The sequence below is a fragment of the Sparus aurata genome, chromosome 9 (assembly GCF_900880675.1).
Source record: "Sparus aurata chromosome 9, fSpaAur1.1, whole genome shotgun sequence".
Classification (NCBI taxonomy): Eukaryota; Metazoa; Chordata; class Actinopteri; order Spariformes; family Sparidae; genus Sparus; species Sparus aurata.
In genome coordinates, this window is record NC_044195.1 from 2,464,315 (window position 1) to 2,491,853 (window position 27,539).

At 43.1% G+C, this 27,539-nt stretch overlaps 1 protein-coding gene across 3 annotated transcripts in view; it reads right to left on the minus strand.

The window, feature by feature from the left end:
* LOC115588349 (calcium/calmodulin-dependent 3',5'-cyclic nucleotide phosphodiesterase 1A-like) overlaps positions 1 to 27,539 on the minus strand; it is a 159,583-nt gene that overhangs the window by 46,706 nt on the left and 85,338 nt on the right. For all 3 annotated transcript variants that reach the window (XM_030428937.1, XM_030428936.1, XM_030428938.1), the window contains 6 exons: positions 19,682 to 19,795; positions 19,388 to 19,570; positions 8,863 to 8,929; positions 2,354 to 2,470; positions 1,053 to 1,193; positions 653 to 753 (listed from right to left, as the gene is read on the minus strand). In XM_030428937.1, coding sequence (XP_030284797.1) covers positions 653 to 753; positions 1,053 to 1,193; positions 2,354 to 2,470; positions 8,863 to 8,929; positions 19,388 to 19,570; positions 19,682 to 19,795 — 723 coding nt within the window. The remainder of the gene's footprint in view (positions 1 to 652; positions 754 to 1,052; positions 1,194 to 2,353; positions 2,471 to 8,862; positions 8,930 to 19,387; positions 19,571 to 19,681; positions 19,796 to 27,539) is intronic.

Here is a 27,539-nt window from a genome sequence, read left to right on the forward strand (position 1 = left end):
AAAATATTTCAGTAAAATTACATTGATTGCCATTATAAAATGTGTGAATGTCCACTGTGTCTGAAGAATAAATCCTACAGACTTTGGTGGTCCCCTGAATTATCTTCTAGCACTTCATATCTCTACAGCTATGAGATGGATTGCTGTCGTGTTCCATTAAGGATGAATTTGGTCAGCCCATAACTATTTATTGACTGAGATCACCAAGTTGTTGTAGCTAATGTAGTTATTGCAATATTTTGGTTTATCACAGATTACTTGCAATACTAATGGCATTTCTTTTAGCCTCATCTGTAAGCCTTTGTGTTTAGCATGCATTAAAAAATGCAAGCATGCTATCATGCTAAAGTAAGATGGTGAACATTTTATCTGCTAAATATATGCATGTAACAATGTCTCCTTGTTATCAGTTGCTATTTAATAGTCTTTCAAATGCACCTAAATAACAAAATCTTGATAAAGGTCATGGCTTACTTTCACAACGTAGAGAAAAGACTAAATTAAAATCACTCCATCATATAAAACATTCCTATTCCATCAGGCTCAGTTTGTGAGGAAAAGAAAGTGTCACTGTTCTATTAGATTACCCAGATTGATAATTTGATCATCTTTCTATGATATTGAATAGTCTGAATATTGCTGCATACATTACCTGGTGTGGATGTGGAAGTTGTTGGTGGTTCCTGTGTGTTCAAAGTCATGAACTGCTGCAGCAAAAACCATTGCAAGAATCTCCAGCTCACTGAGCCAATGCTGCACACAAACAGACACATACAAAAATGACATCACTCTGTTAGCTGATGAGGGTAATATCAGTCAAAATTTTTCACAATTATATATGTGTGTATATATATATATATATATGTATATATATATATATATATATATATATATATATATATATATATATATATATATATGTATATATATAAATATATATATATACGTGTGTGTGTGTGTTTAGAAACATCTGGGAGGCCAAATTGAACCTTTTGGCCCATGGACCACACACCAGCCCTGGTTTATAGAGACTGTGTGCGAGTGTGTGTTACCATTAGTCCAGTGTGCAGCATCAGGAAGTGTGCAGTCTGAGTGACATCCGCAGCATGAATCAAGTTGTGGTAGGGGTTCTTGTGTTTGCTGTAGCCGTTCTCCAGAGCTTCAACAAACTGCACCAGAGCCTGCACTGGGATCTAAACACAGCATTACAAATAGTACACGTACCACAGTTACTACATGTAGAATTACAACTACACTGTACCTATATGGATACTCCGTCATGCAGGACCAAAGATATCTATCAGCTCAGGTGTTTTTTTTTTTTTTTTAAAAAAGCTTATAACCAAGCCAACACACTAAGTTTAGTGAAACTAGCTATGAATATTTTTCATTACAATACAGAAGATGCAGTCAAAGACAAACCATGAATCCACTGTTCTTATCTTCACAGTGGATTTAACTTTGAGGCAGGTTGATCATAATATTGTTTGGTGGTAATAGTTCTGTTTCATGAAGTGCCTTGTAGAGGTTTCCTTGTATCTATGAAGTGTCACACAGGGCATGTGAGCGGAGCAGAGCGCGGAGCAGAGCGCGGAGCGAGCGGGGAGCAGAGTGTGCGAAATATAGTTGGAGCGCAGAGCAGGTTTTAATCCAAAGGCCAGAGCGATGGTTCCGTTTCGCTCCAGTTCCGCTCCGATACCGCTCTCCACGAGTCTAGGGCATGCACAAGTCCACACAGACTCACGTGTGCCTTCAAGGGTTAGCCTACATCAGAGGTCATTCTTTGAGAGATGGAGTTTGTAAAATATTTCGAAAAGCAAGCAGACAGGTCATATAGATGCAACGTCAGGAATTGCTCCCTCTTTTAAATTTGAGCGAGCGTGGAGCGATTTCACCGGAGCTGAATGAAATTTTAGGTGAGCGGAGAGCGGTCTTTGAGCGGAGCTGTCTGGTATAACTTTGAGCGATGGAGCGAAGGAGTGAACACCCACGTAAGCGGGGAACAGAAATTCTTGCCGCTCAGCTCCGCTCACATGCTCTGGTGTCACAACATAACAACTGGAAGTTATAGTTTCATGGGTTTTTTGAGCTGGACTGTTTTCTTGGCTGGGTAAAGTGACTAAATATCATATTTACCAAACTATACTAAACCCCCCACAAAAACCACAACCTGTTTTTTCACTTTGGTTTTTCATACAGATTGTTTAAAACAAAAGATTATGTGTCGATTAATGAGCTTTGAAAGGCAACCTCACCCTTTTGTGAGAGATCTGTCTACCCAGTACACTGAGCTCCACCCACTCTGACATTAGGCCCCACACCAGCAGTGTTAATGATATGAAGCTGTGTGTACCCTAAACCTGTTGATAAGGTCATAGCGGGTGAGAAGGTCATAGACCAGGAACTTGAGGGCGTGGTCTCCTGTGGCCTCGTGGAAGGAAAAAACATCAAATGACCACTGATCCACTTCCTGGAAAACAAGCAGTAAAAACTTAGGCTAGACATTTTCTCGCTCATCATCATCATCATCATCATCATCATCATCATCATCAACAACCTAGAAAATGCATGTGATTGCTCCATCTGCTGCACTGTATACATTGCTCCCGATGAGATTTGTGTACAATAATCAATGTCTGTTGGTGTTTAATTTGTCACAAAAATTATGATACTGAAACGTGTTGTAACTTGAGTGTTCATTGTCCAATCTTCCCAGCCATAACACATCTACATGCAATTTAGAAGCCATAGTCATTGTGCCATGTAGTGGCAACAGTAAGTTAGCCACTTCTGACAATCATTTGATTAACACAAAACTTTTAACATGTAGTATGTAGTCCAAGCACAAACTGTCTAGAGGCTATGGAACCCTGAGGGGCAAACAAGAATGATTTCTGTTGCTCCATTTTCCAAGTTCAAATTTTTTTTTTTCATTTTCAAATTCTCGATAGAAACATTTCTTTATTACTCTGCGACACACATGTAAAATAAACAAACAAACAAAAGAAAACTTGGAATATGGAGCACCAGAAAAAAGGAATCGTCACTTACTCCTCAGGGAGTAAGAAAAAAATTCAATTCATGTTTCTGTGATACTAATTCTTACCACAAGAGGCTGCATACAAACATTGCGGAGACTGAGGAAACTGCTGACACAGAGGTGATTAAGATAGATTTAAGAAATTAAACACTTCCCTCCTTTACTTCCTGATTTCCTTCTCTTCTTCCTTGCCTTTTCTAACTCCACCGCTTTGTGTCCTCCCTCTTCATCCCTACATTCCTCCCTGCTGCTACTACATCTCCACCCTCTCTTCACTTTTTTTTTTTTAATTCTTCCCTTTCCATCTTGCCGTCCATTTCTTCTGTTAACTCATTGCCATTCCTACTTCCTCTTTTCTTTTGTACCTCCTCAATTCTTTCCTCAACTCTCCTTTCAGTCTTCTGCTTGCTCCTTTTCACGTTTCTTTTCAAATTGGATCTTACTGACTGAATGGTTTCATTTGATTAGATTTTTGTTTATATGTATACTTCAGCTGCCAAAATAACATATTAATTTTGATTAATCAAATCACAGAACAAATAATGTGTTAAAAAATTATGCATATAACTTCCGGTTGTAACATGTAGGGAGAGGACGCACATGTGAAGGCTCCCGGTTCACGTTTTGTTACCCTCCCTTTTGAACAAAGTCTCTGCACGAATTTCGACATAGTCTTAACTGCAGAAGTTAGTTTAACCAATTTCTCATAAATGAGCATGTCCAAACACGCAAAATCAGTTAACTTACAAACTCCGGCGACACATGCTGCGGGTAAGCTAGCATCCTTTGCAGCTAGCAATCCTCCGACAACAACGGGAGCTCCTGTGACACCCGAAAAACCTGCAGCTGCGGTGGTAGCTATGGACCAACTGTCTGCTAAACAGAGAACCTCACTCAAGGAGGATGTTTCCACCTTGATTCAGGATGCCATCAGACCAATACAAGCTTCACTGGACTCACTACAGACAACAGTGACCTCATCTCAGAGCGGTCTCACCTCCGTTGAGTCTGTTGCAGGTGATAAGTTTGAGCGGCTAACAGCAGCGGAGTCCACCATCAAAACGCTCCAGAGCCAGACCCAGTCTCTGCTGGACCGTGTGACGACCTTGAGAACCGCTCACGGAGATTTAATCTCCGTATATTGAATATTCCCGAAGGCAGTGAAGATAGCAAAGATCCCCTTAAGTTCATGTCAGATGTTTTGATGGAAGCGATGGGCTCCGATGTTTTTCTACATCACCTGAGCTGGAGAGAGCCCACCGTACACCGACCTCCAGAGCCGGCCAGAGATCATCCCCCCCGCACGTTCCTGGTCTGCTTCTCCAGATTCCAACAGAAAGAAGCTACACTGCGCTGGGCCAGGAATCATGAGCTCAAATACCAAGGCACCACTATAAGGGTCTATCAGGATGTCAGCGCAACACTCGCCAAAAAGAGAGCCGCGTTTAACGGCGTCAAGCAAGCCTTGTATCAGAAGAACGTCAAATTCCACCTGCTCTACCTGGCCTGGCTGCGAGTGATGTGCGGAGACGACGTGTTCACCTTTGACTTGCCTGATGTAGCCCAGAAGTTTCACGATCGGAGGTTTGGTAATGAATAAGACTATGTGTCACAGTTTGGACTGTACAGCCTGGCGATGGTTAATCACCTGAGCTCGATGACGTGTAAGTTCACCTTCTCGGCACACGATGACAACCTGTGGTCCGCGGACCCGAGGTATGGACACTCAGTGATGTTATTGACTTAATCATAACAATCATTGATTTAATCATCTTAAATACTTAAAATGTGATGTCACATTTCTCCAGGAAACTCACCTATTGGCAAAAGATCAAGTCAGACTAAGAAAGGATGGGTGGGGAATGTATTCCATTCCAATCTTAATTTCAAAACTTGAGGAACAGCCATACTGATCCATAAAAAAATTCAGTTTAATGCAACCACTTTTTTCTCAGATCTGCAAGGACAATTCGTGATGGTTTCAGGGCTTCTCTACCACAAGCCTGTGGTTCTGGTAAATATCTATGCCCAGAATTGGGATGATGATAAGTTTATGGGCAAAATTATGTCATTAATTCCAGACCTGAATTCACAACAATTGATTTTTGGTAGAGACTTAAACTGTGTGATGAATCCAGCACTTGACCGCTCCAATCCTAAATCTACAAATCTCTCTAAAAAAGCTAAGCTATAATCAGTTTTTATGGACCAGATAGGAGGTGTTGACCCCTGGCATTTTTTATTTCCACAAAGTGAGAAATCCTGTATGAGTGTACATCACTCATACAGCAGAATAGACTATTTTTTTCATTGACCAGAACCTTCTCCCCTTTGTCAAAAAAGTTGAATATTCATCTATAACAGAGTCAGATCATGCCCCTGTATTACAAGATCTTGCATTTCCTCTCTACCAGTTACAACACTCCTCCTGGAAACTCGACAGAAACCTCCTGGCCGATGGGAGCTTTTGTGAAATGATATCCCAAAAAATAGATGACTTTATAAATTCCAACAAAAAAGATGACATTTCCCCTTCTCTCCTGTGGGAAACACTAAAAGCTGTAATCAGGGGTGAGATTATATCCTATTCAGCTAAGATGAAAAGAATTAAGCAAGAGGAACTTATTGAGGCAATATCTATGGTGGATGCTCAGTACTCTGTTTCTCCTTCCCCTGAGCTTTACAAGAGGAAGCTGGACCTCCAAACACAATATAATTTGCTATCCACTGGAAAAATAGAACGTCTCCTATTAAAATCAGGGGGTATGTCTATGAGCATGGTGACAAGGCTGGACATTTATTAGCACACCAGCTTAAGAGCCGCTCAGCCTCTAAACAAATCCCACAAATTCGGAAAAAAGATGGCGAACTAACTATTGACCCAGAAGAAATTAAAGCAACATTTACCTCATTTTATTCAAATCTGTATACATCAGAGATGGCAAATGATTGCTCTGACATGGAACATTTCTTTGATAACCTCCAGGCCCCTGCTATAACAACAGTTCATAGGACTGAAACCAAGCTTCCACTAAACTGTATAGAAATCATTACTGCAATAAAGGCGATGCAGAGTGGCAAGGCACCAGGCCCTGATGGGTATCCCATAGAGTTCTTTAAAAAGTTCTCTAATAAATTATCAACAATTTTACTTGATGAAGATCTTGGCCAAAGCCCTTGCCCTACGCCCTGAAACCACAATGCACGACGTGATATCAGCTGACCAAACTGGTTTTATTTTAGGCCGTCATTCATTTACAAATATCCGTCAGCTCCTAAATGTTATTCACTCTCCTGTGTCCAGCGTGGTACCTGAAGTGGTTATCGCGCTGGACGCGGAGAAAACATTTGATAGGGTAGAATGGGGATATTTATTTGCATGTTTAAATAAATTCGGATATGGCCCTAATTTCATCTCATGGATTAAACTTTTGTATACCTCTCCCAAAGCCTCTGTAATCACGAATGGTAAACGCTCAAAGTATTCCCAGCTGTCAAGGGGCACCCGTCAGGGCTGCCCAATCAGTCCATAGCTGTTCGCCTTGGCCATAGAGCCCTTGTCAATTACACTCAAAACATTACCATCAATTACTGGGATTCACAGGAGGGGGAGAGAGCATAGAGTATCTCTTTACGCTGATGATTTGTTAATGTATGTATCTGACCCTGTTTCATGTGCTCCTCATATTATCCACGCCCTGAGGAGGTTTGGTGCCTTTTCTGGGTACAAACTGAACTTCAGTAAAAGTGAATGTTATCCTGTTAATGACTTGGCTCTTCAAATACAGGACGGTGCTCTACCATTCCATATGTCTAGAAATGGCTTTAAATATTTGGGCATTAATATTACAAGGGACATGCAGAATCTTTACCAAGAAAATTTCTGTCTGCTATTTGAGAAAGTCAAACTAGAATTGAAGAAATGGAGACTACTTCACCTATCCTTAGAAGGGAAAGTGAACTGTATCAAAATGAACGTGCTCCCCAGGTTTCTTTACCTGTTTCAATGTATCCCACTTTATCTCCCCAAGTCCTTTTTTAAATCTATTAATAAGGCTTTAATTTCATTTATATGGGACGGGAAAAAGCCAAGAAAACGGCTAGAACTGTTACAGAGGCCTAAAAACCAAGGTGGCTTAGCCCTTCCAAATTTTTGCCACTACTACTGGGCCTCAAATGTTCAAAAAAATCATGTATTGGCTCCATACTCCCAACGCAGACTGCTGCCACTTTGAAGGCGCTTCTTGCATCTCCACCTCTCTCAGAGCCCTGGTCACCTCCAGCTTTCCCCTCTCTTTCTTACAATACACTAACAATCCTATAGTCATAAACACTCTCAAAGCATGGGTTCAACTTAGACAGAGCTTTGGGTTTAAAAACCTTCTTCATCTAGGTCCCATACACAATAATCACCTTTTCCCCCCAGCTGGGTCAGACTCTGAATTTACTCTCTGGCAGAGACGAGGCATTCATAATTTTAAGGACATGTACATAAACTGTACTTTTGCGAGCTTTGAGGATTTATCACACAAATTTGACCTCCCTCGGTCTAGCTTATTTCGATATTTCCAAGTCCGCCACTTCCTTCAACATCATGATCGCAATTTTTCAAACATAACATCACCTTCTGGTCTAGATGATCTGCTAAAATCTCCGTTCAATTCCAAAAGACTAGTCTCAAGAATTAGTGATTGTATAACCTCTTTTAAAAACACAACACTGGCAAAGATCAGAGCAGATTGGGTGGATAAGTTGGGGGACGACTTGGAAGAGGACATTTGGGAGAGCGCTCTACTAAGAGTAAACGACAGCACCTCCTGTGCCAAACTAAGCATTATACAATTCAAGATCCTACATTGCATCCACTACTTCAAGTCGAGACTGGCTAAAATATATCCTGGCACAGATGCAAGCTGTGACAGGTGTCGAAACACTCCTGCTGATTTAACACTATGTTTTGGTCATGTCCAGACCTGGCAACCTATTGGTCTACCATCTTTAAAACACTGTCAGAAGCATTGAATATTAATCTCCAACCCAATGTAGCTATGGCCATATTTACTTGATATGACTTAAGGTAATTAAGTCCCTTAATACATTCCACAGCAGCTTTGTAAACATGATGGTAGTTATAACTAAACGCTGAACAGAAAAGTCCCACTGCAGCCAGTGTTTCTAATTGTCAAATGGTTAACATTCTTTCTGAAACCGAGAATGGGCTGTGGTTAATAGTCAGACGTTATACCATTGCTATCAGACGCTGTCATTTCAGCATGGATACCAATTTCACAGATATTAGCAGTGATAGTCATAGCTGTTAACTAAACATGAGCTCTTCTTGTCTATTTGTACTTTCATCATTTCTATGTAAGCACTCATAGGTTACAGCTTCATTAGCTGCATTTTTAAACATCACAAAGCTATAAGAGCCTGTGTTGTATTGTTTTTCATTGAAACAGCTGTGCCTAATACTGAATACTTCTTTCCAGTTCACTGTCAGATTGCTAGCAAATTAAGTTCCTGGAAATGTTTTATTGCATCTATCATTCCAATTATCAGGCTGCAGAGTTACCAATTGTCGGCAGTAAAGGAAGGCTACAAAATGACGGTAGAGTCTTACAAAAAACAGCCACAGTTTTGTACAATATGGCAAGGGATTTTCCACCCATCGGAGAACTACAAGCTTATATATCATCTCCTTTTAAAGTTTAGAATGTCAATTTATTTATTGATTCACCCATTTACCAAAATCAATTTCCATTGAAATATTTTAAAATGCGTGTCACTTCCTGCAGAACATGCAGTCATGAAACAGTTTTTACCTTCAGAGCTGTCAAAGCCGTGGGAGGGTAGGTCAGACCAGCCATGTTCGATGTCCGTCTATACATCCTGATGTCACAAATAGAAAGATAAAAATATCATGCACAAATCTCAGGCATAGATACAGACAGTTGCATGCATATAAACACTCCTCACGCAGATCTCTATCTGCCTTCCTCAACTGTTTGTGACCGGGCTGGATTGTTTATCACCATGGTAAGAATGCTGTAAACACACAGTGGGCAGTGCCACAGAGCGGCAGATATTTTTTGATTTCATGCGTCATTAAGTTTCAGTATATGAACTGATACTGTTCCATCAATCTGAGTCATTTCTAATGATATTGGACATTATAGTTTCCCCATATGATATAAAATTCCAGCTTACTTGCACACTAACATCAATACTGATATGGTACTGCTGCCATACCTCTCCCAAAACAAACTGGGAGACTGCCTGATCACCATCAAAATACACGCACAATATGGGCGTCATGGTGATCGGGTTTTAAATACGTTAAATCTGAGGAGTCATCACACCTGATTGTCTTGGCCCTGTGCCTGTTGGTTCTCACGGTAACACAAATGTGGGGAAACTGGTCTGCTGCTTGTGAACGCTCTTCTCTGCATGTCACCTAACTGGGAAACCTTTCTGTTCCGCTTGATTCGTGTCAGTACATCCTATACTCCAACTATCTGGATGACGCGCGAGTATCTGCCAGGTGTAAACAGCGTGAACGGCGCGGACAGAAAATGGCCCCTCTACCAGCAAAACAGGTTCACGCCATCTTTCTCTGTACCTACTGTCCTTCTGCTATGTGGAGACGTCCATTTAAACCCCGGACCTGCGGACTTTCCGCAACCACATGTGGATATTTGGCAATTAGCTGTTCCCATGGACCCGCTGCAGGATCATGAGGTAAAAATCCTCCTACAAACTCTGTGTCTGAATATAACATCACCCAAACGCTGATAAAAGCTGGCCCATGTACTAAGACCAATCCCTTAGCAAAAAGTAGTATACTTGCAGACGCTTTGTCAAAAGCGGCTTACAAGAAGTACATTTGTCACAGGAAAGAAACCACAACATATCACTTTCAATAAAGTAAAAAAAAAAAATAGAAACAATTTTCAAGGGTTGGAGGGAGTCATGCTATGTGTGGTCGAGGTGAAGTCTGAACAAATGTCCTAGTCAGGAGTTCGTTCCACCACTAAGGTGCCAGAACAAAGAAGAGTCATGACTTTGCTGAGTGAACTTTGTTTGCTCTCAGCGATGGCGGTACTAGTTGATGTAGCGAAGCAAAGTCCTCGTGCTGGGGCGTGTGGTCCGACTAGTGTTTGGAGGTAGATGGGTGTAGTTCCATTGTCGGCTTTGAAGGCCAGCCCTATTGTCTTAAAACAGATGTCGGATGCAACAGGAAGCCAGTGGAGGTCACAGAGGAGGGTGGTCACATGGTGGAATTTGGGTAGATTGAAAAGGACGTGTGCTGCAGCATTCTGGTACGCTGCAAAGGTTTAGTCTCAGAGGCATGGAGTCTAGCCAAGAGCAAGTTGCAGTAGTCCTGGCAGGAGATGACCAGCGCTTGGACCAGGAGTTGCGTCCTTGTGAGGAAAGACCGGATCCTACAGATGTTGTAGAGGACAAACCTGCAGGGTCGGGTCACAGGAGTGATGTTGGGGGTGCAGGACAGTCCACTGTCGAGGATTACGCCGAGGTTCTTCACAGTTGACAAAGCGATATGGTGAGTTCCTCGACAGTGACTGACAGGTCCATGCGAGGGCAGTGTCTCCAGGGATGAAGAGGAGTTCAGTTTTACTTAGGTTGAGCTTGAGGTGATGGTCAGCTGTCCAAGCAGAGATGACTGCAAGATATTCTAAGATGCGCGTTGCAAAGTGAGTTTTGGAAGATGGGGGAAAAATGAGGAACAGCTGGGTGTCAACTGCAGAATAATGGTAAGAGAATCCATGTGATGTGATTGCAGAGCCTGGTGATCTAGTGTATAATGAAAACAGAAGAGGTCCTAATACTGAGCCTTGAGGGACACCAGTTTCCAGAAAGCATTGTTTGGACAATAAGCTGTTCCATGTGACTTGAAAGGTATCATTTGTCAGGTATGATGTCAACCAAGGCATTAAATGCATCACATTTATTTCTCTTTTTGTTTCTGTATAATTTACCATTTTAATTATTATTTCCACAAACTTATTTATTGCAGTATTTCATTTTATATTTCTGTATGCATTTCTGCTTCATTATCCAAATGGGGAGGGTGTCATTTAAAGCCAATCACAGCACAGCAGAGTGGGACTAAGTGGAACAGTCTGGCAGATGACCTGTATCTGATGACCTATGCTTTATCCCACCGGGGTGCCACTGCAACACAACTACAGAGAGGTGCTGTCAATGGAACCAACTTATCTGATCAGACCATCTGGAACAGGGGTCTCCACGATGGATTCAATGCCAAATGACCGTTGCGTCTGACACCCTTGAATGCCAGGAAATGGAACATGGCAGCCTTTCCAGTGGGCTAGGCAACATGTTGGTTGGACCCTCCAGTCATTGTCAGTGCTGTTCACTGTTGAAAGCAGGATCAGCCTGTATCACAACATGTTGCATAGCTGGGACCAGTTCAAGCATTGCGTCTATGTCCACAGCCCTTTTTGACTTTGTGCTACTTATCAAGTGTGGGGTATGTGTCTAGAATTGGATACTGGCCAGGAATCACAACTGTGGCTGATGCTTAGCCTCGTGCCTTCCCACGTGAGAGCGGTCCGGATGATTGAGGATAACCAATAAAAGGGGTTAGGGCTCATGGCTCTCTCTCTTTATTCCTTAATCTTACCAGAGCAGCAGCCTGGAGGCTGGCTGGGGTATTATGTCTTGTTTGACTGTATGTTTACCTGATGGATGCAGTAGTCTAGTTTTCATGACTTTGTTTCAGTTAAGTTTGGTTGTTTCTTTGTGTTAGCATAGAGGGTTAGTCCCCAGCTCCAACTGCCCTGGTGGGTTGGTCTGCGAAGCTGCCCTTATCTTATTTATTTTTGCTGGCAGATCAGTTTGTTTGTTTGATTATTATGGGCTTTTACTCTGGTTTGGTTGCTATTTATTTGATAAACAGTCCTTCCAGAAAAACGCAGAGTTTTTTTGTGATTGTTGCAGGCAAAAATCCTTGATTATGCAGCACGTTTTCTTAAAAAATGCAATGGAATATGCGGGATATTTATGCAATTTTATGCGATGAAATTGCGGGAACTTGCAAAAATTGCGGGAACTTGCAAAAACTGCGGTTTGATGAAAAAGAGAAAAAAAAGTGATTGCCCCAACACCCTGTTCTCACTAGGCTACTATCTTAATGTAAAGAGTCATTTCTTATTACTTCCTATGATAAGCAAGCATACTACGTCACAGAAAGTGCTGGGAATATTTAAGTTCTCAGCTTGTTTTATTTCAGACCTTAATAAACACATGGCTCAAACTTACAAAACATTGATGAGTCAAACAAGTTCTGTAGCTTTACAAAAGGAATATGCTACAACTTCTGTAAAAATGAATGGATAAAATATAAAAAAATAAAATGTGTGCTTCCTGTTTTACAGAGGTAGCGATACAAAACAGACATCTTCTGTTAAAATAAGTGCTTCCAATGCACAAAGTGCAATCTCTTACTATAACGTAAATTTACATACTTCTAATATACTTAAAACTTTAAGGTTTTTGAAACTAGTATGATGTTTTGTTGGCAAATGAGACTGATTTGCGGGCTTCATCATGGCTTCATCACGGGGTTTGCAGCTTTTTGATGATGTTCACGTCATGTAATTACGTCACTTCATAACGTTCCCATGGCAACATTTTTCAACTTTCTGCTAAGATATATGTGACTTTTTTGCAATGAAAATGCAGGGATTATGAAATCATGCAAGCCCTGCATATTTTGCGTGGAAATCAGCAATTTATGCTGCGAAAGTGCAGCATATTTGAAAAAATGCAGCCCCCGCATAAATATGCGGACTTTGCCTGATTATGCATTGAATTATGCGATTGCATAATTGTGTTTTTCTGGAGGGACTGGATAAATTATTTTCCTCTCGACTGCAACTTCACTTGGATGTTTGTTAGACCTGTACTTCCTGAAGGTAACAGATGTCTGTGCGACCCTCAAAGGATATGCCTCCTCAGCAATCAATCTTGCATAGTGGTACACAGAGACCAAAATAATACTCAACATCAGCAAAACCAAAGAGCTGATTGTGTTTGCATCCTTTTTTCTAAAATCAACAAACTTCTTTCTACATCAGTGGAGCTGAGTTGAAGCAGGTGAACAGTAATAAGTTCCTTCGAATTACCATCACTGTGATTATTGGATATCACACTTCACCACCTTGGTTAAAAAAAAACACAGAAAAGGCTCTACTTCCTACTTAAACTAAGGAAGGTTAAATATTGGTCCAAGATTCTGGTCAACTTTTACAGAGTGGCAATAGAAAACAAAGAAAATCCTGACTGGAAACATCACAAACTGTCATTGTTCTTGCATGGGCCAACAGACTGAAGAACAGTTTCTTCCCACATGCAGTGAAATGCACAACCCCTCCAAATTGGCAAAGGAAACTCAAAGACAACTTAAGAACTTACAAAATGTTGATTGGTTCAAATCCCCCCAGCTGCATGTTGAAGTATACTTGAGCAAGATTCTGAATCCCAAATTGCTCCTGATGATCAGTTGCATGGCAGCCTTTAACATCAGCATATGAATGTGTGTGTGAGAATTGGTGAATATGACAAGTGTTGCAAAAAGTCCACTCACCACACAATTTAGAAGAGATGAATGCTTTAGCATTTGTAAAAAATAAATTAGAGCTTCATTGGCAAAAAATAATGGAAGTCGTACGTGACATAGGAGCATCCACATGGATGGCAGGGCCCAAGGTTCCCCAGCAGAACATTACCCAAAGCATCACACTGTCTCCGTCTGCTTGCCTTCTTCCCATTTGCATTCTGGTGCCATGTGTACCCTAGGTAAGCGACACACACACCTGGCCATGCACTTGATATAAAAGAGAACATGATTCATCAGACCAAGCCACCTTCTTCCGTTGCTCCGTAGTCCAGTTCTGATGCTCATGTCCATTGTTGGCACTGTTGGTGTTGGACAAGGGACAGCATGGGCACCCTGACTGGTATGCAGCTATACAGCCCTGTACGCAACAAACTGTGATGTGTTGTGTATTCTGACTAATTTAAATCAGAACCAGCATTAACTTCTTCAGCAGTTTGAGCAACAGTAGCTCGTCTGTTGGATCGGACCACATGATCGGATCGGACCACACCAATTGTCCAGCATCACAAGGAACAACTATAGTGGACTACATCGACTCTGTACAAGTGTTGGTCCAGGCTTTGCATGCCTACATTGGCATCCAAACGTGACTGGTCCTTGGAATATCTGCTGCTTCAATCTAATGTCCATACTGAAATCTTTTGTTTACTCTTCCATGGATAAGCTAGAACAATCTACGCTAGCTATGGTTTTCAAAAATGGTGGTCATAATTGGTTTATTTGGTCTTTGGTCAAGATAACCCCACCCTCAGCCAGGGGTAAGCGGTTCACTGTTCCAGACCAGCAAAGTGTTGATGCTGCTCTGGAACCAGTTTTGGCTGTTGAAATGCAAAGTACTGGTTCTAAAGTAGGCACTGACTCCAAACAAGCACCTGAGTTGCCTTGGTCGGAAAGGTTTGTGAGCCAGGACTCTTTCTTTTTCCCAGCAAGACTCTTCTCGACCCAGCCCTGCCCTACTGTGCTGTGATTGACTTTGAATGACATGCAGCCCCCTCATTTGGATAATGAAGCTGCAGTTCATAAAGAAATATAAAAAGAACTGCAGGTATAAATATGGTTAGGGAAATAAATAGGGGGAAAGGCGAATGCTAAATAATACATAAATAAATAAGTTTATAAATATTGAACTAAAAAGAATGTTGATGAAGGTTCTCAGTGATCCAAGTCAGGGTAATTCTAAGTGCTATATCATAGGCAACTGGATGTTTCATTTTCTTGAAGACATTTCACCTCTCATCCATGAAGCTTCTTCAGTTCTGACTAATTGTAGGGGAGTTGCAGGCTTTCAAACTCTGTTTGGGAGTGTTCTTATAGAGTTATCAAGGACACTCCTGAGCTCTGAGTTTCACAGTTGTTAAGGCAACATGTGGGTTGTTGACCCAACCAGCCTCCATGTGGGTTACTAAGGCTAGGTGATTCCATGTGTGAATGGTTACTAAGCTGTCTGGGGAGAGAACTTGGTACTGCATTGTTTATGGCTAAGTCATCTCCTCAGTTCAAAGACCGTCGTTCCAGTTTGACATAGATTATTTTACTCCTCTTTCAAACCATCTATCTTCTCTGGCCAAGATGGTAACATTATTGTCCTCAAAGGAATGATTTTTTCTCCTTCAGATCTAAGTGGACAGCAGAGTCTTGAATTGGCCCTCCAGTGTTGTGGCATTCATTCATGGAAAGGTTGTTTTGGTTCCACAGTGTACAAATCTGTGCAGTCTGTCTGCATTAAACAGCATCAAACATCAACATCAAACTACATTACTCTTTATGTCTGGGTGTTTTGTCTTTAGGGTGGAGAAGTTTTAGCCTCAGCGTGTTTAGGTTTAGGGCTATGATGACCCCCAGCTTGTGCTTCAATGGGTACTGAGAGATCAACAGCAAGTATTGATCTGTGTGTGTAGGTTTTCTGTATACCTCAATGTTGAGACTATAGTGATCTTCAATCTGTACTGCACAGTCAAAGAAGGGCAGACTGTCTCCTCTGACATCTTCTAGTGTTAACTTGACCAGGATGTCAGGGATGACAGTGTCGGAAGCCAAGCTGTAGTCAAAGAAGAGCATCCTGAAGTAGCTCTCCCGGTGTTCCAGGTAGCTCAGTGCGGTGTGGAGTGTGATGGCTATTGTGTCCTCTGTTGACCTGTTTGCTCTGTAAGCGAACTGGTGAAGGTCAAAGGATGGAGGGCACTTGGTGATGATGGGTGTGAGTGCAACTGGGCAATAGTCCTTGTGGCTGATGGTGGTTGATTTCTTCATTACTGGGATGATGGTGGCAGACTTCAGGCAAGCTGGGAGGGTGGACTGTGTCAGGGAGAGGTTGAAGATTGTATTGAAGACCTGCGAGAGTTGTGCAGCGCAGGCCCTGAGCACCTTCCCCGGGACACCGTCAGGTCCAGAAGCTTTCCTGGGGTTCACCCTGCTTAGCATCTGTTCCACCTCCTGTGCCTGCACAGTCAGTGGTTGGGAGCTGGAAGCTGGATGGGGCTGGGGTGGTGTGGCTGCAGACTGTTTGGCAGGGGTCTTGAAGCGTGCAAAGAAGGAGTTCAGCTCCTCCGCTAGTGTGGTGCTCGAGTCCCCTGCCACACCTGCTGAGGGTTGTTGTTGGAGAGGTGGCTTTCAATCCTCTGTCTGTGCTCTGCAGGTCAGCTCTGGCAGCACTGTATAGTTGTCTATTTCCAGACCTGAAGGCGTTGTCGCGGTCTTGGAGGAGTGTCTTGACTTGGCTGTTCATCCAGGGCTTCTGATTGGGGAACACTCAGATGCGTTTATCCACTGTTACATTCCCCATACAGAACTTGATGTAGGACAGTACAGCCTCTGTATGTACGGTCAGGTCTTGATGTTCAAAGAAACTCCATTCAGTGTGTTGGAAACAGTGCTGTAGTTGAGGAAGCACATCTTCAGGCCAGGTCGTGATGGTCTTTGTCACTGGAGTTGTGCTTCTTCTTAGAGGTGTGTATACAGGGGTAAGGAGCAGAGAGAGGTGGTGTGACTGGCCTAAGTGTGGGAGTTGTATGGCTCTGTATGCATGTTTAATGTTTGTGTAAACATGATCTAAAGTGTTTTCCCCTCTAGTAGCACATCTTACATGTTGGTAGAATTTAGGCAGGACAGACTTCAGGTTTGCCTGGTTAAAGTCTCCTGCAACAATGTGTATGCCGTCGGGGTGAGACCGCTGTAGCTTGTCTATCATGTCTGACAATAGCGAGAGAGCTATGCTAGTGTTAGCATCAGGTGGTATGTAAACAGTCGTGATTAGCACAACTGTTAGCTCTCCGGGCAGAAAAAAAGGACGGGCATTAATAGAAATTAACTCTATGTCCGGTGACCAATGTGTATGCTTGACTATGTTGTTTTTAGACCAGTCGTTGTGTATGTAAATACACAGGCCATCACCTCTGCTCTTACCAGAGTCTCTGTTGCGGTCCCGTCGGTGCATGGAGTGGCCTGCTAGCCCCTCCATGCACCGATTGGGCGTCGGGGATCATTGGGTGAAGCCAGGTTTCAAATATGATCAAAACACAGCAGTCTCGAACATATCGATTACCCTCGATGAGTAGTTCTAACTCGTCCATTTTGTGGATCAAGGATCATGTGTAGGTGAGAAACATACTCGGGAAAGGGAGGCTTGTGTGAGTTTGTCCCCAGTCTGGCTAGTAATCCAGACCAGCAGTCTCACTTCTGCTTCCTCTCTTCGCTGCCTTCACCGCCTGCCAGCGCTGACACCGATCCATGAAGCACCCGGTGACCTAGCTATGGCGTTTGGAATGTCACAAGATCAGCTCGACTCTACTGATATTGTCGATCTGATGCTATGTCCAATGTCCAGTAGCTCCTGGCGACTGTAGCCCTGGTTTCTGAATGAAAAGACATACGAAACACACAAAAGAAAAAGAAAAAACACGGAGCTGCAAGCCGCTGCATCTGTGCGCGCCAACATGTTGCCATCTTGTCGGTCAGAACTCTGTTCAGAGCAAGTTCATCGAAACTAAATAGGGAAAACTATTATTTTATGGAGCTGGTTTTATGCATGGCTACATTGTCACGTTGAAACAGGAAATGGACAAACACAAACTGTACATAGGTGTAGATATTATTTTGGCTGTATATGTCCAATAAAACACACAAACACAGAAAATTAAAACCTTGGGCAAATCTTTTTAGATAAATTAGTTGAATTTTCTGAAAGCTAAATATAAGAACGTCATGTTGCCCGAGATACTCATCCCTTAAGTTATTTAGACAGGAAAGCAGTTCTGGCAGCTTCTGTCTGTTTTTAGTTTTGGTCAGACTAAGAAACCAAAAGTCTCTCATATCCCTGAATCTCTGCAACAGAGTTGGCAAATTGCATGACCAATAGAGCTGCAATAGCCACATTTATGGGTAATACAACAGGTTAAAAATACCAGTTTTGCTTTTGTTTTGTTTTGTTTTGGTCCTTGTAGAATGAGTGTTCGCTAGCTGGTAAGTGTCACACCGCGGTGAGGGATGTCCTGTCTTGGGTTTTTTGTCTTGTGAATTTCATGTTTTATTTTGAAAGGTAACTCTCCTCTCGTTTCAGGTCACTTGCCCTTCCTCTTGTGTCACCGGTCTGGCGTCTCCCCTGATCCCTGATTCTTTCCACCTGTGCTCCCTCCCCTCATGTGTATATAGTCTTTGTCTTCCCCTGTCCGCGTTGCCAGAGTATTTTGTTTGTTCATGTCGAATACATCCAGCCCTGATTCTCAGCCGTTTTGTCTCCTGTTTTGTATGGCTCTGAAGAAGAGTGATTTTGTGTTAATAGTTTTTTGGTCAGTCTTTTGTTTGTTCTAGTTAAATAATTTTGTAGCATTTTGTTTGGCCTCCGATTTCTGTTGTAATTTTGTCAGTTAAGAGAGAGTAGTTAATTTTCATAGCCTGTGTGCTTTTCCTCTTTGAGTGATTTTTGTTTGTTAATATTTTCATAGAAAGTCTAATTATAAGAATAGCGTAGTCTTCCTTTTTTCCTCCTACGGGAGTGTTTTCTGTTTTTGTGTTCCTTGTTCTTGCTGTGTCCTCTGGACGCTTAGAATGACAAATCAGATAGCTATGAAAACCTATCTGAAGAGATGCATAGCAGAAAATAAAACCTGTCATTACCGCTGCCTATCTGCATCTGAGTCCTCTCTTTTTGCTGAGCCTGACAGTAAGGATGTAATTAATGTAGAAAATACAAAGGCAACAATACACTACCACACTGTTTACAAATGCACTTTTCATGTCGCACAATATTATATATCTATTCTATTTCTTATCTTTTTATTATATTTATTTTGTACTATTATTGTTTATTGTAATATTACTGTCCTTTGGCTGCTGTGACACAGAAATGTCTCTGTTTGCGGGACAAATAAAGGAATTCTGACCTTGAGCAGTTTATAATAACCATCAAAAATAAGTGGTACATTTATACGGAATTAAACTTTAGTTAAAAGTCCTTTTACTGTAAACAAAAAATTTAATGTTTTATAAACCATTTATTAACCAATAGTTTAATGTAAAGCTCCAACTGGAATTCATAAGTCTTTACTATTGTTTAATCAATAGTTTATAAAACATTTCATAGCTGTTAAAAAAGGAGGAGATTTGTTTTTTCTACTGAGGTGAGATCTAATACTTTAAAATATATATAATTGACAGGGCTTTTTTTTTTTTTTTTTTTTTTTTTTTACCTCTCTACAAATATACCAGCTTGCACTGCATGGACAATGCTCCTGAATCTTGGCTTCTCCTCAGGACGACGCTTGGCCACGCCCATCTTCCGGCTGAAGGTACATGCCAGCCAATCACGTACTTCACTGGGCACTGACTCTGCCTGAAAGTCGCTGAACTCATCCTCTGTGTCCAACAGACGCCTTCAGAAGAAAAGAAGGGTCTGTCAGTCACAGCTTGGACAACCAGTGACAAGGATTCTTATATTAATTTATATTTCATATCGTTTCACCCTTCAGTCTATTCACTCCTACCTGGTCTCATCAGTGTAAACAGCATCCAACATGGCAGCAGCCAGCTCCAGGTTCCTTCTGAGCTCCCGCAAGTCTACGACTCCATGGTCCATCTGCTCCAGGACCCCCTTCAGGCTGAAAACAGACACACACACACACACACACACATACACACACATACAGACAAACACACACGCTCAGTTATTGGAATGCAAATAAACCTGATTACCACATACATCTAGGTGCTGTATTGTAGGCAATTGGACTTGTTTCAGTTTCTTGAAGACGTTTCTCCTCTCATCCAAGAGGCTTCGTCAGTTCTAAGTAACTGGAGGGGGAGTATGCAGTCTTTAAACTCCTTAAAAGGGTGTATCCTTTCAGAGTCATTAAGGTCACGTGTGAGCTCTGAGTTTTCAAAGTCTTCATTGTTGGTCATTGGTCAAACTGGCCTCAGTGTGTGCAACCCACATGAAGGCTGGTTGAATTAACTGCTGATGTTTTCCTTGGCCTAATGGTTCGACGTCTGTTGCTAAGTACACCAGTGGTTTCTTTCTTCTTCAGGACATTTCAAATGGTTGTACTGGCTATGGCCAATGTTTGTGCTATAGCTCCAATTGATTTTCCATCTTCTCTCAGCTTCAAAATTGCTTGCTTTTCTCTCATAGACAGCTCTCTGGTCTTCATGTTGGTTATACCTTTTTAACTACCATATTGACCCGAATATAGGATGACCCTGATTATAAGACGACCCCTCTTTTCAAGACTAATCTTCAGAAAAAGACTCTGATAACCAAAATTTCTTTCTCAATAACAAACTCACATACCCTCCTGTCAATCTCTTGGAAGCGGCCGCTTAGTGACCACGATAAGCTTTTCTCTTACTGTTTTCAGACGGTGTTTTTGGACCCGCCATCTTCAGACGTTACACTCCGTAACTCCATATTTCTTGGCTGGCTGACAGTTGTTTGGCTCCTCCGCTGCATTGATCACCATTATCTTAAAATTAGCATCATAGCTTCACCTCAGATGTCTGTTAACTTGCCCCACTTTTGATCCACTTTGCTCCGTAAAATCACCGCGTCTCTCCATTTTTCATCTCCTGTCACTTCTCCGCTGTGATTGACAGATAACCCCAGCCACAGTGTCAGTGACATCTCTACAATAAGCTGGAACCCTCTGCCGTTGCGGTCATGTAGCGACCCAGACAACTATCAGCATGTGTCAACAGTTAGACACCGATTATAGCACGACCCCACTTTTTCACATAATTTTCATCGAAAAAAAAACCTTGTCCCATATTCGGGTCAATACGGTATAAATGCAGTCTTCAAAGGAAAGCCAGAAGCTGAAAGTGAGAGCAGACATCGAGAACTACTTATTGTTTGAATAATCAATGTAATAGGACACATTGGAGCAACAAAAAGCACCTGTTAGTCACATGTTCCAATAATTTTGCTCACTTGAAAAATGGGTGGGTTCGAACAAATAGTGCTATCTTAAACGTTTTTTAACAGATCTAAATGCAAATACCTGGAAATGGATGACATACTTATTGTCCATATTCATGTTTTGGTGTCAAACTGAAAATGTTTTCAGTTTACAGCAAAAATAAAGGAATTGGCCTTGCTGTTCCAATCTTTTTGTAGGGGACTATACATATTTATGAGAATGGATGACTGAGTGAATGCCTAATTAAGTGGTTAAATTAGTCAACAAATGAATGACAAATGACAATGATTTAAAAACACAAATTGGAGAATATTTAACTAAGTTTAATGAAAGCAAAAATCATTTAAGAATTAGCTCGGCATCAACTGTCAGACAGAACATATGAAGGAGATCATATCCCATTTTTTTGTGGTGATAAATGGGTTGATGATGAGGCAAGCTTCCTGGAAAGAGCAGAATATGGCAAGCAGACTCAGTGATCTGGAGCGATAGTGACAGATGGCCAGATGATAACCGCTGTATATGAGGTTCAGTAAAGCAGCTAACCTCTCTTCTACATGATGATGAAACCAAGACACAGACAAGGCCTATCTGAGGCCACAGAGGAGATGGACAACATGCGAGTGTGTTTAGTGACAGGATGCAGAGTTGTGATGCATAGAGTCAAAAAGTCTTCAAAAGTTATTCTAGAGCTTTGCTTGGTTCTCAGTAAAAGTGAAAAAACAAATGCCAAGGATGAGCTGAAAGTGCCCCAAGGCAGCACTCGTGTCAAAGTTTTATAGTCTAGGATTCATGTGCTACAATGACAACATACAGCAGGCAGGCATTGCTGGACATCGACAGATCACACAGCCTTTTTGATTTTACTGAGTCCATACCACCGGAGCTACAACACATTATCTGCCACCGCCACCACCACCACCCCAGAATGTCCCGAAACACTGAGCTCGAGTAAGCTAACTGACCCTGGGATAGCGCTTCAGAGACGGTGACACAATAGGGGCAAGAGGGGAGGGCTACATGCTAGGCTAAATCACACTGTAAAACATTTCACCCCTGTTTAGTTATGTCCACTTACTTCTACTCTTAAATTAAATGAGCTCTGAAAAGCTTTTGAACTAATTGGCACAAGTTTTCAGACATTAAACTTACAGTTATTCGTTGTATTGACCATGCAAGTTCTGTTTTCAAGTTATAGGTTGTAATTTTGTTTTTTATTTTAAATGGCAGGTGGAGGGATGGGAGAGAGGGAAAAAATGGGAGGGAAACCTCTTTTGGGTTTTAGATAAACTGTCTTATTTATTTTGAACCATGGGCAAATTATAAACTATAGATAAGTAATAGATTTGAATTACAACTAAAAAATAGACATTTTCTTGTAAACAAGAAAGGCCTACTGCTCCAGGCGGAGGGAGTCTATGTACGACACAACGGCCTAGGAAGCTGGGGGCAAAATAATGTGAAGGGAAGTGGCATTAACAATACATTTATTTTAATACATTTATTTCATATTGCGCTTTTTAGGTACACAAAGACACTTTACAGGTTAAAACAGAAATGTAAAAACAACACGACAGTGTTCTTCAGAGAGCCATACACTCTTGAGACCTAATCCTGCTCTTCCTTCTCCCTTGTCAAGGTGTTATTTACGACATGTTGTTGAAAGAGCTATGACATTCCAATCCAACGGTGGTCTCTGTAGTCACCCAGAGTTCCAATAAGTTCTGAATAACTAATCAACTAGAATCTTATCTTCTTAATTTTAATATATTAAGGAACAGTCACTGCATGAAAAGTGGGATTTTCAACAGTATGCGGCACTGTAGATTGATGTGGAATTTCAGGTTTATGACTGCACACGGCAATTTGCAGGCAACACCGAAAACTGCCATGAATTGTCGGAAATTGACGTAGGCCTTGCTTGTTAGTTGTCCCCCCATGACCCCCCTCCCCCTGATTCTAGGGGAGGCTAGCATTTAACATGTAAATGAAAATGCTGTGAGCTATACAAATGCAAATCAGGGTAGCAGGGGGAGTTTTACCCCAGGTGACCTTTTTCTAAAAGGTGTTAACTTCATTTTAATAAAATCTCTGGTATAAATAGATGAGGCTCAGTATAGCCTAATTATAGACTCTTAAATTTTAGCTTGAATTGATTCATTTAATGAAAGTATGCTAAATAATTACTGTGAATGTCATTAGCAATGGCCAATGTTATGTAAAAAAGATTATTTATTCTTTATTTTTCTCTCCTGGGAACAAGTTAAAGATAAAACGCCAGTTGTTTAGAAGTTAAAATTTGCATGAAATATTTTGAGATTTTAAAATGTGTAAATATTTCTGTTTAAAACGTGTGACTTTAAAATATAATTTAATGGGTTCTGAATGTTTTAAAAGAAGTTGAAAAGTAATTCTTATTACATGTCAGAGTTCATGACCTTTAAGAGATTTTACACTTCCGGGTTGACCGGCTCATGAGTGACGAGGACGAAGGAGCGGAGAGTTAATGGCGTCGAGCAGCTGACAGTGGACTGTGTGTGCTGTCAGTGTCGTGTTTTATCACTAACGGACTGTGAACTGTTGTCGGACGACGTGCTGTGAGTGTGTGAGTTGGACTCTCCATCACAGTCGAAGTGTTTGTGTTTTATTGGACACGAAACCAGTTAGACACAGAGGTTTATTGTTGCGAGCATTTTGTTTTCACAGACTACCCTCGCCTCATAACAAGGCCGTGACCTCCTATTAGCTCGGAACTATGTCTGCAAGTCAAGATTTACGTGATGCCGATAATGACGCCATATATGTATGTATGTATATATATATATATATATATATATATATATGTATATATATGTATGTATGTATGTATGTATATATATATATATATATATATATGTATGTATGTATGTATGTATGTGTATATATATATATATATATATATATATAGATATATGTATGTATGTATATATATATATATATATGTATATGTATATGTATATGTATATATATATACACTACTCACAAAAAGTCAGGGATATTCGGCTTTTGGGTGAAATTTCAGGATATACCTAAAATCCACTATAACCTTTACAGATGAACTTAATGTGACCTTCTCTAAACTTTTGAATGCACATGTCCAACAATTCAATGTTTCAGTACTTTCTGCACAACTTGCTGTTCTCTAACAAGGAGCTTAACGGCAAAATTCACAACAGGTGTTTGGTCCATGAATCGACCAATACATTTCCTGGTTCAATTAGAATCGGTATTTAAACAGTCCTCCTCATCATGCTGTTCACATTTTGACATCATGAGACCAAGACGACACCTAACAATTGATCAACAGTACCTCGCCATTGCAAGGCTTCAAACAGGATGTTCTCAGACGGAAGTGGCCACTGAGCTTAGAGTGTCACAGAGTGTCATCAGTAGGTTGCAACAGAGATACAGAGAGACTGGAAGAGTCACAGAAAGGCATAGAAGTGGACGTCCATTGGCCACATCCCACACTGATGACCGCTTCATTGTGAACAGTGCCCTGCGGAACCAGATGATGAATGCCACTCAAATCCAGGCACATTTAAGGGAGGTGAGAGGCACCCAAGTGTCACGTCAGACCATTCGAAACCGTTTACATCAGTGTGGTTTGCGTGCTAGACGACCTGCAAGGGTACCTGATCACACCACCAGGCACAGGCGTCATCGTCTTGCATGGGCCAGGGAGCATTTACGCTGGACGAGGAACCAGTGGGCCTCAGTGCTGTTCTCTGATGAAAGTCGATTCATGTTGAGCAGAAATGATGGCCGCCAACGATGTTGGAGACGTCAAGGAGAGCGCTATGCCTCAGCCACTGTTGTCACCAGACGAGCCTTTGGTGGTGGTGGTGTTACAGTGTGGGCAGGTGTGTCTAGTCAATACAGAACTGCCCTACACTTTGTGAATGGTACAGTGACAAGCCCATACTACCTGGATAACATCATTAATCCGGTCATTGTGCCCCTGTATGAACAACACAGGCCTAATTTCATCTTCATGGACGACAATGCACCAGCTCATCGAGGTCACATCATCAGGGAACGGCTGCTGGAGACTGGGGTACCTCAAATAGAGTGGCCTGCACTTTCTCCAGACCTGAATCCCATAGAAAATCTATGGGATCAGTTGATTCGCCGTGTTGAGGCTCGTAACTCTGTACCCCAGAACCTCAATGACCTGAGGGCTGCCCTTCAAGAAGAGTGGGATGCCATGCCTCAGCAGACAATAACTCGACTTGTGGACAGCATGAGACGTCGTTGTACAGCTGTAATTGATGCTCAAGCACACATGACAAGTTATTGAGACATTGACATTTTTTGTTGTGGTATACCCACCACTTTTGTTGGCTTTAGTTTCAATAAATTGTTTGACATGAGGAAATCATCCTCCTTGAACCGGCACCTTATCGTGGTGGAGGGGTTTGAGCACCTGAATGATCCGAGGAGCTATGTTGTCCGGGGCTTAATGCCCCTGGTAGGGTCTCCCAAGGCAAACAGGTCCTAGGTGACGGGTCAGACTAAGATCGGTTCACTCGCCCCTGATGAAAGTCATACTACCAAGGACGTGCACGTCGCCCGGATCGGCGTCACCGGGGCCCCACCCTGGAGCCAGGCCCGGGGTTGGGGCTCGCAGGCGAGCGCCTGGTGGCCGGGTCTCTGCCCACGGGACCCGGCCGGGCGCAGCCCGAACGAGCAACGTGGGCCCGCCCTCCCGTGGGCTCACCACTCGCGGGAGGGTTCAGAAGGGGCCGGTGCAGAGGGATATGGGTGGCGGTCGTGGGCGGGGGCCCCGGCGGCCCGATCCCCGGATGGTGACTCTAGCCATGGGGACATGGAATGTCACCTCACTGGGGGGGAAAGAGCCTGAGCTGGTGCGGGAGGTTGAGCGGTACCGACTAGAAATAGTCGGTCTCACCTCCACGCACAGCCTGGGCTCTGGAACCCAACTCCTTGAGAGAGGCTGGACTCTCTTCCACTCTGGAGTTGCCCGCGGCGAGAGGCGGCGAGCTGGTGTAGGCTTGCTTATAGCCCCCCAGCTCAGCCGCCATGTGTTGGAGTTCTCCCCGGTGAACGAGAGGGTCGTTTCCCTGCACCTTCGGGTCGGGGATAGGGCTCTCACCGTTGTCTCGGCTTATGGGCCGAACAGCGGTGCAGAGTACCCGGCCTTCTTGGAGTCCCTGGGAGGGGTACTGGAGAGTGCTCCAACCGGGGACTCCGTCGTTCTCCTGGGGGACTTCAACGCCCACGTGGGCGATGACAGTGTTACCTGGAGGGGTGTGATTGGGAGGAACGGCCTCCCCGATCTGAACCCGAGTGGTGTTTTGTTACTGGACTTCTGTGCTAGTCACAGTTTGTCCATAACTAACACCATGTTCAAGCATAAGGGTGTCCATATGTGCACGTGGCACCAGGACACCCTAGGCCGGAGATCAATGATCGACTTTGTGGTCGTGTCATCTGACCTCCGGCCGTATGTCTTGGACACTCGGGTGAAGAGAGGGGCTGAGCTGTCAACTGATCACCACCTGGTGGTGAGTTGGATCCGCTGGCGGGGGAGGAAGCTGGACAGACCTGGCAGGCCCAAACGTATCGTGAGGGTCTGCTGGGAACGTTTGGCAGAACCCTCTGCCAGGGAGATCTTTAACTCCCACCTCCGGGAGAGCTTTGACCAGATCCCGAGGGAGGCTGGGGACATAGAGTCCGAATGGACCATGTTCTCCACCTCCATTGTTGACGCGGCTGTCCGGAGCTGTGGCCGTAAGGTCTCCGGTGCCTGTCGCGGCGGCAATCCCCGAACCCGGTGGTGGACCCCGGAAGTAAGGGTTGCCGTCAAGCTGAAGAAGGAGTCCTACCGGGCCTGGCTGGCCCGGGGGACTCCTGAGGCAGCTGACGGGTACCGGCAGGCCAAGCGTGCGGCAGCACGGTCAGCCTCGGAAGCAAAAACTCGGGTCTGGGAAGAGTTCGGGGAGGCCATGGAGAAGGACTACCGGTCGGCCTCGAAGAAATTCTGGCAAACCATCCGGCGCCTCAGGAGGGGGAAACAGTCCTCCACCAACACTGTTTACAGTGGAGGTGGGGAGCTGTTGACCTCGACTGGGGACATCGTCGGGCGGTGGAAGGAATACTTCGAGGATCTCCTCAATCCCACTGACACGCCTTCCATTGAGGAAGCAGAGGCTGGGGACTCAGAGGTTGACCCATCCATCACCCAAGCCGAAGTCACTGAGGTAGTCCGTAAGCTCCTCAGTGGCAAAGCACCGGGGGTGGATGAGATCCGCCCTGAGTACCTCAAGTCTCTGGATGTTGTGGGGCTGTCTTGGCTGACACGTCTCTACAGCATCGCGTGGCAGTCGGGGACAGTGCCTCTGGACTGGCAGACCGGGGTGGTGGTCCC